The 11,935-nt window shown below is 37.4% G+C and overlaps 1 protein-coding gene across 2 annotated transcripts; it reads left to right on the forward strand.

Annotated features, from left to right (window-relative positions):
• The first annotated feature begins 5,265 nt into the window (after positions 1 to 5,265).
• On the forward strand, positions 5,266 to 9,867 carry LOC106079904 (ribitol-5-phosphate transferase FKTN-like). Of its 2 annotated transcripts, none has more exons than XM_013241161.2 (2): positions 5,266 to 5,678; positions 7,780 to 9,867. In XM_013241161.2, the coding sequence occupies exon 2, from the start codon at positions 7,801 to 7,803 to the stop codon at positions 8,893 to 8,895; it is 1,095 nt and encodes a 364-aa protein (XP_013096615.2). In that variant the 5' UTR covers positions 5,266 to 5,678; positions 7,780 to 7,800; the 3' UTR covers positions 8,896 to 9,867. The 2 variants fall into 2 exon arrangements, with proteins under 2 accessions (XP_013096615.2, XP_013096614.2); XM_013241160.2 differs by having other exon boundaries at positions 5,266 to 5,616.
• The last annotated feature ends 2,068 nt before the right edge of the window (positions 9,868 to 11,935 follow it).

Below are 11,935 nucleotides of genomic sequence, written 5' to 3' on the forward strand. Positions count from 1 at the left end.
TAGCAATACAAATGTAATAAAAAAAATCTTTTGACAAATAATCTTAAACCATTTGCATAAATGTATTCAGAATATGGTAAACCGGAATTTCCCCTACTAAAGAGCCTCCAGTGTTTGTTACTATTAATAGTGAATAGTTGTAAAAGTGGTGTATTTTTATGAAAAAACTGCTTGCATAAGTGATTAAAAAAATTAGATTTCGCTTTCAGAAAAGAAAGAAGTAGCCGTTGCATCAGAACTTTGAATGGTCTAAATATTATGGTGTCAGATTTTCACTATCTTTTCTAGTTTACGAGATCTAAACGGGACGGACGGACGGACAGAAGGACAGACATTCCACACAAAACTAATACTTTTCCTCTTTCGGGGGCCGCTAAAAATCACAAAGATACAAAACAAACCCTTGAAAAAAAAATGGACATAGAGAAACTGACATATGGCAGTTTATAAGCTGCCAAGAAAAGGTTTTTTCAACTATTTATCTGGTTATATTTGAAAACGACATAAAAACGATGTTGTGTTATGTCTAGATTATTAACAGTTGGAGATATAATCTCTGTACACTTTTGCTATTGAATGTTTTTTTTATCAACTTGGAAAACCACTGAAAACAAAAATGTATAACCTAATTATTCAACATGTTAGATGGAAAGGAACAACAATGAAAACCTTGAATTGTCTCAAACATTATAATTTTTTTTTTTGTGACTCCAGACAGCGACAAACAAGAATTTCTCGATTTCACGCAATGTCGCAATGGATGAATATCGAAAGATTCAACAACACTCACAAGCAGGAACCATCAAACTCACGAAAGATTCAACAACACTCACAAGCAGGAACCATCAAACTCAATCAAACTGTTTTTTTTTCATGACATGTATAGAATGTTCTAACATTTTTCTTGTTACTCTAGCAGATGTCATCTAAAATTAAACAATAAGAAAGATTTATACATTAGGAAAAAATTTACGTTGACCAAATAAAGTTGAACATTTTTATTTCATTTGCATTTTTAGAACCAAAAGGTGAAAAATCGCTGTTAGTTTTGTCTAGTCTGTCTTTCCGTCCGTATGTTCCGTCTAAATCGCAGAAACTAGAAAACAAAATAATGAAAATTCAACGGCTACTTTTTTTTTCTGAAAGCAAAAGTTTAATTTTTATATTATGCAAGAAGTTTTTACAAAAAATACACCATTTTTACTGAACAACTTCAGAGAAGGTAAGTTTTTATTATAGGCCCCTTATCAATATTACACGAGTTTGAATCCCAACCTGTATCTTTTGCCAATGCATTAAGTTGGTAATAAATACATTTAAAAAAGCATCCAATAAAGGGCAGAGAGCTTAAAAAGAGGCTTAGAAAACCCACAAAAGAGACAAAAGAAAATCGTCAAAAGGCCAAGGATGTCAACAGCTCGACAATTGATGTCACAAACTCAGGTAGCCTTAAAAAAAAAAAAATCCAAACTTCTTGAACAGAAATATTTTTTTTTACATTTCCTTTTTATTGAAGGGCAGAACGGTAACCTCACAAACACTCCTTCCCACCACGGGTCTAAAAAACAAAATAATAAAATTGAGACATGAATGTAGAAAAATAATTGTAAAAAAAAAATATTTCCAAGCGCACAAAGTTTAAAGGACTATATTTACTACAAGCGGCGATACGGTATTCATACTTTAAGGTCTGTAATTCATTACACAGTGATTCGCCTCCCATTATACACAGGGTGCTATGTTAGTACCCGAAACGTCTCAAATATGATAAAGAAGACGCTAATCGTTTTCTGTTGTCGGTCTCTCAACGTTTAGATCGAAAAAAAAAAGGTAGAAAAGTTTTTGAAAAGCTTCACGTCCTTTGTTAAACGTGGGCCACAGAAACAGAAGATCTTGACATCATCTGCCTTAGAGATAGCAAGGTCCCAAAAGGATACTTTACTTTTTCTCTTACTATTACTAAGGTTGTTTTTTTTAAAGTAGGCAGCTTTTCATGACGTACTCAAATATCACCTCCGTATAAAAGAAAACTTCTATAGATCATTGAATACTTCTATTGACCATTGAATACTTCTATTGACCATTGAATACTTCTATTGACCATTGAATACTTCTATTGACCATTGAATACTTCTATTGACCATTGAATACTTCTATTGACCATTGAATACTTCTATTGACCATTGAATACTTCTATTGACCATTGAATTCTAAGGGATTCTTCTACGTTTAGCTCACCTTCTCTATTTCTTAAATAGAAATTTCACAGCCCCTCTCCCCCCCCCCCCATTTTTTTCTTTCTTTTACTGTAATACTTTTGCACCTGTGTTTGGCGATTATCGTTAACAGACAATAACTTTCCATGTCAAGTGTGTAACAGAGTAGATAGATACAACAGTCAGTGTTAATGGCGCTCATTTCTTCCATCTATATATAAACAGTTCTGTCAATACATCGCACGCGCTGACACTCCCATCTGTGCTCACCTGTATTGTGCTCACAACGCATGCGCGCCTTGTTCTCTTTCCACTTCCGTCTATCACTCGAATTGAAAAACATGCACGAGAGGGAAAACAAAAATACTAATCGGAAATTATCGCGCAAGAATGACAGTACATAAAAAAGCCGTTGTGAACAAATACAAATGATGTAATACTAAATACACCTTTACCCCCCCCCTCCCATTTTTTCTTTCTTGGGTCATTTTATTCTGGCTGTTGTTCTTTAACCACATGCTCTTTTGTTTTCAAATAATTACCTCCACGTTCTCAAAAAAGACATTAATTTTTAAAAAAAAGTTTTCTATTCCCCCCCCCCACACACACACATCTGGCATGTTCCTAAACAGCTCATCAAGTTCAGTGTCATTTCTGTGACCCGCTAGTGCACCAGAGACAGACATATGATCAAGTACAAGGAAGCTCATGATATGTCGCTGGGATCATAGGGATAGGAAATGGACGTATAGGGATGGATACAGGCATAGAGAGACAGAGAGAAAGAGTCATAGAGAGACATAGAGAGTGGGAGATAGATAGAGAGAGAGACATAGAGAGACATAGAGAGTGGGAGATAGATATATAGAGAGAAACATAGAGAGTGGGAGATAGATAGAGAGAGAGACATAGAGAGACATAGAGAGTGGGAGATAGATATATAGAGAGAAACATAGAGAGACATAGAGAGTCGGAGATAGATAGAGAGAGAGACATAGAGAGTGGGAGATAGATAGAGAGAGACATAGAGAGTGAGAGATAGAGAGAGACATAGAGAGTGGGAGATAGATAGAGAGAGACATAGAGAGTGAGAGATAGAGAGAGACATAGAGAGTTGGAGATAGACAGAGAGAGACATAGAGAGTGGGAGATAGACAGAGAGAGACATAGAGAGTGGGAGATAGACAGAGAGAGAGACATAGAGAGTGGGAGATAGACAGAGAGAGACATAGAGAGTGGGAGATAGACAGAGAGAGACATAGAGAGTGGGAGATAGACAGAGAGAGACATAGAGAGTGGGAGATAGAGAGAGACATAGAGAGTGGGAGATAGACAGAAAGAGACATAGAGAGTGGGAGATAGAGAGAGACATAGAGAGTGGGAGATAGACAGAGAGAGACATAGAGAGTGGGAGATAGACAGAGAGAGACATAGAGAGTGGGAGATAGACAGAGAGAGAGACATAGAGAGTGGGAGATAGACAGAGAGAGACATAGAGAGTGGGAGATAGACAGAGAGAGACATAGAGAGTGGGAGATAGACAGAGAGAGAGACATAGAGAGTGGGAGATAGACAGAGAGAGACATAGAGAGTGGGAGATAGACAGAGAGAGACATAGAGAGTGGGAGATAGACAGAGAGAGACATAGAGAGTGGGAGATAGAGAGAGACATAGAGAGTGGGAGATAGACAGAAAGAGACATAGAGAGTGGGAGATAGAGAGAGACATAGAGAGTGGGAGATAGACAGAGAGAGACATAGAGAGTGGGAGATAGACAGAGAGAGACATAGAGAGTGGGAGATAGACAGAGAGAGAGACATAGAGAGTGGGAGATAGACAGAGAGAGACATAGAGAGTGGGAGATAGACAGAGAGAGACATAGAGAGTGGGAGATAGAGAGAGACATAGAGAGTGGGAGATAGACAGAGAGAGACATAGAGAGTGGGAGATAGACAGAGAGAGAGACAGAGAGAGTGGGAGATAGACAGAGAGAGACATAGAGAGTGGGAGATAGACAGAGAGAGAGACAGAGAGAGTGGGAGATAGACAGAGAGAGAGAGACATAGAGAGTGGGAGACAGACAGAGAGAGACATAGAGAGTGGGAGATAGACAGAGAGAGAGACAGAGATAGTGGGAGATAGACAGAGAGAGAGAGACAGAGAGAGTGGGAGATAGACAGAGAGAGAGAGACATAGAGAGTGGGAGATAGACAGAGAGAGAGACAGAGAGAGTGGGAGATAGACAGAGAGAGAGAGAGACATAGAGAGTGGGAGATAGACAGAGAGAGAGACATAGAGAGTGGGAGATAGACAGAGAGAGAGACAGAGAGAGTGGGAGATAGACAGAGAGAGAGAGAGACATAGAGAGTGGGAGACAGACAGAGAGAGACATATAGAGTGGGAGATAGACAGAGAGAGAGACAGAGTGAGTGGGAGATAGACACAGAGAGAGAGAGACATAGAGAGTGGTAGATAGACAGAGAGAGAGACATAGAGAGTGGGGGAGAGAGAGACAGAGAGTCAAACAAAATTAAAGTAAAAAAGAATAAAACGTTTGTAAAGGAACCAAAACTTGTAATAAAAACAACAAACTTTTCTTAAAAGAAAACAATTCTAACCCAAACTCATACAAACATCAGAAATCTCTACGTTTTCAAGCAACAACGCATTATGTCTAGACTCCAGTTTTCTTATTGAGCAATAAACTTTCCAAAGATCCACATCCCAGTTCTTGCTAACTCACCAACCCAGCACCACCCCCTAAAAAAAACTTTGCCTGCGATAAACACTTTCCATCTGCACCTAAAAAAAAAATATCAAAATTGGAGCAATGGATTCACCATGATATCTGCGACATAATTTACCGCCCTTTCATGCAAACACGATTACCGACCTTGAGCCGGCCCCGAGTTACACTACCAGATTGTACGTGAAATTTTTGGCGAAGTTTCCCTTGCACCCCTCCTTCTCTCCTGCACACACCTCCCCCCCCCCTCCTCTTTCCATTTCGACTCTCCTCTTTCGGGGTTTTCCTGTAGTGAAAGGCCAAAGCGCGCAGACAAACAGAAGCGAGGCTCTGTCAAAAGACGTCTGTTCTCCCAAATCAGAACCCACGTGAAACCGGCCCATTTAAAAAAAATTAAAAAGCCTAGTTAATAGATCTAGAATTTTGACATTATATTTCAATTATAATGATGACTGGAAGCTATTGAAACTGTTTTATTTTAAATTCCAATTAGAAGGCAAACCTGCTGTGTAGAAACAAATGTAAACAGACGCCATTGATTAGATACTGAAGTCACTCATCTGGTGACATGAACAACTTGACAGCCGACAAGAGCTACAGCAACTCAACGAATGTATATTTGTGTTTACTCCATAATTGGTGTGCGTATTTAATGTAAGTAGTTTCATTATCATCTTGGTTTTATTGGTGATGCGTTTAAAAACTGTCAATACAAGGTATGTATTCAAGTTTTTTTTTCTGTTGTGAGAGTGAGTGTTATACGATATAAGTGGAAGAAAAAAAATGTTTGAAAATCTCCTAGGCAACAGCTTTGTTTGACAGGATGGCAAGAAGTGATCTTTAATGGTGTGAAAACACAGAAGAGTAAATATTTTGGACATAAAATTATTGGTTCAAGATATTGTAGAAGGACTATTCAGAAAAGTGAAGAATTTTTCAAGGAAAAACAAACTGATTGGAAGACGTCTCAGCGTGAATTTGACTCATTCTTTATAGTCCTCACCCTGTGACGTTGCATGTCAGTGTTCAGGTCTTCTTTGACGAGTGGTCTCGCTCTAACTCACTGATGCAGATCTCAGGAACTTCTCAAAGAGAACGTTGGTCACAGCACTCCCACGACGACAGTCTTTTTTCTTTATATTTTCTTTCTATTTAAATGCATCCATATGTCTATATGCGTAAAGTCCAAGATTCCGCTCTATGTTACCTCTTACGACTCATATTCCACATTTTGGCTATGAAAACTATATAGGCCTACTGGAAGGGGAAAAAATACTTGACAAGAAAGACTAAAGAAAAGAGAAAAAGAGTTGGTTGATACCAGATGGTTGTTTAGCTACACTTTTGTTTTTCTAATATTTTTTTTTCTAATCAGTATTTTTATGTTACATTCATTCCTGCTGTTTGTTTCCTGCAGGTATAGAGTTAAACGTTCAAGATAAACATCATTACATTGTTTTTTGTCTGTATGACATATTTAGAAGGAATAACGCACTCTACTCTTTTTTCTGTTCGTATATTTCTTCATGAAGGGCAGTTTTCCAAACTAAGAAGTTCAAGAATAAAACATCAACGCTAAATGATTCCAGACTTAGACAAATCTAATAAAAACATTTCTTCAGAAGTTTTTGCCAGCTCAATCTCGTGAAGCCAAAACGAAGCACAATGTTGATCACTAAAAACTTTCCTCCAATTGATGCCGTAATATACGCAGAATGTTAGCGGTTTATATATATATATATATATATATGAAAATAGGTGTAATGTTTTATTACATCCTAAACCTCTTCACACCAATAGAAGAACACATAAAATCATCCGTGCGAGCATAAACACACATACACGTACACCATGTTTGCATGCAGCCTTTTTATTTTTACAATATCTCTATTCAAGTCAAAACTTTATGGAACCTTTCACGCACCTGGTTACGGATCTCAAAAACGGCTCTAACTATTTTCATAGAAATTTAACAGTTGATGTAAATATCGCTGAGAAAAGAATGACTGGCTCGTTGGCCACACCGGGAAATCTAAATTTTAAAAGTGATAATTTTTAAAGCACAAAAAAAAAAAAAAAAAAATTTGGCTCGAGAACTAGGTCTAGCTCTAGATCCAACATCGGTTTTGAAAGGACTATCGCGTTCTTGAAAGGTCTATTGCGTTCGTAATTTCCTAATGTAAGGCATTATTGATTCAGGAGTCTAATAAATTAATGTTCGGGAAAATTGTGCGCATCGTCTTCTAAGTCTAGATCTAAAGGCTTATCCTTGGAATAGTCTAAATGACAGTGTAGTAGGCTAGATCTAAACATTGATTAAACCAGATTCGTTCTCTTTCATTAGTTATTAACAAAACAAAAAACAATCTCTCCATAAAGTTGTATAAAGGAAATATTGCCTTTAAAAACGTTTTAATGTTTTTCTTGTTTTCATTTTAACTGAAACATTAAGCAGACGCTGGAGTCTCGACTTTAATTTTCCTGGAAGAAGTACTGTTGTCAAAAGCTCACGAATGAATAACAGACTCTTGGGCGGTGTTAAACCTTTTTCGTGTCCATTAAATTTCAGACACGCTTGTCACGGGTCGAATTTCGAATAACAGTTTTTAAAAAGTTGTCCAACAGAACCGAGCCTCTTCGGCTTCCTTATGCACTGTCGGCAGATGTTTAAACGCACCGGAAAGTAACGCGTCAAAGATTGGATATGGTCCTCTTTTCATAGGTCAGCATCACTGGAATAATAAATGCATTTTCCTCTGAGAAATTGATTAATAATTTCCTATGCATTTAAACTTTTGTTGTTGTTTTTTTTTTCAGAAGTCCTATAATCTTGCTTTAATGAATGGAAAGATGAGACGTCTGTGGTACGCTAAACTTCTGTGCAAGGTGTTGACGAAACCACTCCTGTTGTCCTGCCTAGCGATGGCCAACGTTTTTGTTCTTCTGTATAGCATCTCATCCTCTCAATCTTTTGAGGTGCCGCCTGTTCGCTTGGTCACGAGATCTTCCAGAATTCTGACAGTACACGAAGACAGACCGCAAATAGATTCTCATTCGACTATATTGAACAAAGAGAAGCTCGAAAGAAAGGAAGTCAACTATGACGATACTCAATTTAAAAATGCTAGACCACATTTCGGCGATGACATAACGAAACATCATATTGGAATAACCCAGAGCCCAATGCCCATCAACATGAGTAGCTATCAGACTAAGGATTATAAACCAAAGTTGAAACGATATTTCTTATATAGAAATACAGATGTTCTTGAAAAGCAGTTCAGAGACTTACTGGAAATGTTCGACAATCTGTTAACTGATAAAGACGTGGGCTACTTCTTGTACGGTGGCTCATTACTGGGTTCCTATCGCCACCATGGACTCATTCCTTGGGATGACGACGTAGACGTCATGGTCTCTTTTTCTGAACGTCCATTGCTGAGGCATCTGCTGAATCGTCTTGCCCCGAAATTTGAGCTCAGTGCACAAAAGACGTGCTCTTGGAAGCTTTATCCAGCGTCAGGGCTGCCTTTAAAAGGGCTTGCTTGGAAGTGGCCGTATTTGGACATATTTTTCTATCAGGAGAACGCCACCCATATCTGGGACGTGTGTGCCTCTTACATCTCCGAGTTTTCCTTCAATAAGTCTGTAGTGTTTCCTCTTCAAAGAAGGCCATTCCTAGGACTGAAACTGTTAGCCCCTCTTTATACGAAAGCTGTGATAGAGAATAATTACATCATAGAGGACTGCCAGTCTAGCACATTTATCCACAGATGGGAAATCCAAAAAGATCCTATCATTGTTCCATGCTCCTGGCTACATTCCATTCATCCTTTTGTTACTAGGACGTTTACAGATGGTGGATGTAATGAGACACTCGTTCACCAAGGAAAAATTATCAATGTGTTTTTGGATCGTGGAATAGCATGTTGATGTGTAGTCCCATGTTGATGTGTAGTCCCATGTTGATGTGTAGTCCCATGTTGATGTGTCGTCCCATGTTGATGTGTAGTCCCATGTTGATGTGTAGTCCCATGTTGATTTGTAGTCCCATGTTGATGTGTCGTCCCATGTTGATGTGTAGTCCCATGTTGATGTGTCGTCCCATGTTGATGTGTAGTCCCATGTTGATGTGTAGTCCCATGTTGATGTGTCGTCCCATGATGAAAGTTTGTTTCATTTCCTTCTTCAAGATGTACAGGAAAAACAAAATAAAATGTTTTTAAACTTATACTAAACGCAAAAAAGCTGAATTTTAATGTTTGCGCACTTGGAAACAAGTCAATCATATACTCAGTCTTTGGTTCTGTGGCTAACCTTGGACATGGACATACCGTGATCAGCGTTTTGACCAAGTCCTTATTCGTGGCATTTAAAGTTATGTTATCTATTCTACTGGGAAGATCAAAATTCGAACCTAGACCCCGCTATAACTTGACCTACAATTCTATAAGAAAAGAAAGCGGTAATCCAGACACTGAACTAAACGCATATGTTACAGTTACACATATGTGAGAATACAGACTCGGTTCTTTCATTGCCACTGAGTTGGCACAATACAAATCCTCACCAGTAAATCCCAGAGCTTGTGTCACATACGCTATTGGAAGGATGAGTACTTGCCCTTTGACAGTCTTCTAGACATTCTCCTGGCCTACAATCTTATCGCGTATAAGGATCGTAATAATACGAATGTAGCATTTAAAAGAGGCATTACATTATAACTGTTTACATTTGCTTAGCTTGATGAATATGGCTTGATTCAATTTGAGATTTGGGCTTGCACATTTTTTGTTTAAATGCTCACACAAGAAGTTGCGCTAAGTTGGACTGCTGTTTGAAATCTTAATTTTGTGTGAATCCTTTGTTTGATTTTTGTTGTTAAAATAAATTGAAATGATAGTACATGTGTGTAGATTATTTCCCCCATTAAGTATTTGTTTCCATTAAAGTATATGGCTTACATTGTGACTCTCATTCTCTCTCGTTCTACCATTTTTTTTTCCTTTTTTCATCTCTCTCTCTCTCTGTCTCTCTTTCACCATTGGTGCTGCATTGCAAATGATACACATGTTTGTATATCAAATGTAGATCTACGTGATGTGCGCTTGTGAAATTCATTCATTCAAAATCCTTCCCGGCACTAAAAAAAAAAGCACTAACCTTCTCTTGTTAGTCTTGTAAAATGTCATACACTTTGACCTTTCAACCACACACACACACACACACACACACATAATTCTGAACGTTATGTCATTGCATACCCTCCTTTTGTTTGAGCAGACGTGTAGCAGAACAGCATCCAAGTTCTGCAGACATGAACAAGAGGCTATACTATTAGATCTATCTACACGTTCTATTGGGTATGGTGCCTGGAGACATGAACAAGAGGCTATACTATTAGATCTATCTACACGTTCTATTGGGTATGGTGCCTGCAGACATGAACAAGAGGCTATACTATTAGATCTATCTACACGTTCTATTGGGTATGGTGCCTGCAGACAGATGATGCAATACCTTTGGTTTAATTTAACTGAATCTACCAAAATAAATGTGACATTTTTTAGCGTTATAACAATGTGACAATTATCTAAGGCACGATTTGACAATAGTTTTAAAGTGAATGGTACAAATAAGTTCAAGTTTTAATCAATTCACAAACAAGTAAAAATATAAAAATACTTTTTTAAAAGTCAATCATGTCATTAATTTTTGGTAACCCGTCAAAATAGCGCAAGACAAAGTAGCGCGGACTTATATATGATGTGTATAAAAGTTCCTGATTATTAGTAATTTAATTTCCTGGGTATCATTTTTGCTGATGTCTCTGTCTTTTTCAATATTAATAGATTTGAAAGTATGCCATATTTGCAGAGAACGAGAGTCCTTAGATTTTATTAAATTTTTCACCTTTGATTAAAATGCATAACTTGCTAAAAATAGAATTTTGAAATGTGGTGACCCGACAAAAAAGGATAGGAAAATACGAAAGTGTGTTCTACATCTTACTTTGATCAAAACAGGGCATCTTTTGCCGCAACATTGGCAAACTTTGAGGTGTGTCACGATAAGATGGCGATCACATTTCTTATATCTCGCCAAACGTTTGTTTCATCTCAGGCAGTGACAGACCAATTCAATCACTGATTTTGCTATTTCCTGTCCGTCTTTGTCTAACACCATCATGTAGATATCAAATTTGATGGAATTTCTACGTGACATTTCCTACAATTTAACTTTGTGAAAGTTTGTTTGTGTGTGTGTGTAAATTTGACAAGTATCTTTGCGTGTTTTTTAAGTACACTATTATAATGTAAATAAATGATATATTTTGAAATTATTCATTTTAACTTATTATGATTTTTGCTAATTTATGTTTTAAGATATCTAAAATGTTTCCTGCAAAATGACTGAAAAATTATAACATTAAACACAAAAAAAATATTGGCTCTATTCATATTTTACGATATCTCAAGTATTTCTTTCAAAATGACTAAAATATTTTTTCTGTGCTATTTTGTTCGCGCTATTTTGTCCGCGCTTTTTTGTTCGCGCTATTTTGTCGGCGCTATTTTGTCCGCGCTATTTTGACGAGGTACCTAATTTTTAATAGTTCTAGAATAACAATAATAAATCTGTGAGATTGGAAATATGTTACCAATTGTTTTTCTTTATCGCAATTTTCATGCTTTAAGCATGCTTAATGCGCTATGGTCCAATCATCAATCACTGAACCAGATGGGGGAGGAGAGGGAGTGGGTTATCTTGGAGAAGGTTTCAGTGCTGGCTTTTGAAAAGCAATTTAAGAAATAAATTGCTCCCATTAAATTCGAGCTCGATGGCTCAAACCTCCTTGATGGAAGGCCGACACGCTAGCCATTCATAAGTGCTTATGAAAAAAGAAGGTTTTATAGTTGCTGAAGATATTGAAGCTCTGTTTTTTTAATGAAGACGAAAAGAGCGTTCATAA

Source organism: Biomphalaria glabrata, chromosome 1 (genome assembly GCF_947242115.1).
Source record: "Biomphalaria glabrata chromosome 1, xgBioGlab47.1, whole genome shotgun sequence".
Lineage (NCBI taxonomy): Eukaryota > Metazoa > Mollusca > Gastropoda > Planorbidae > Biomphalaria > Biomphalaria glabrata.

Coding starts and splice junctions, on each gene's coding strand:
- LOC106079904 (XM_013241161.2), top strand. CDS start 7,801: ATGAATGGAAAGATGAGACGTCTGTGGTACGCTAAACTTCTGTGCAAG.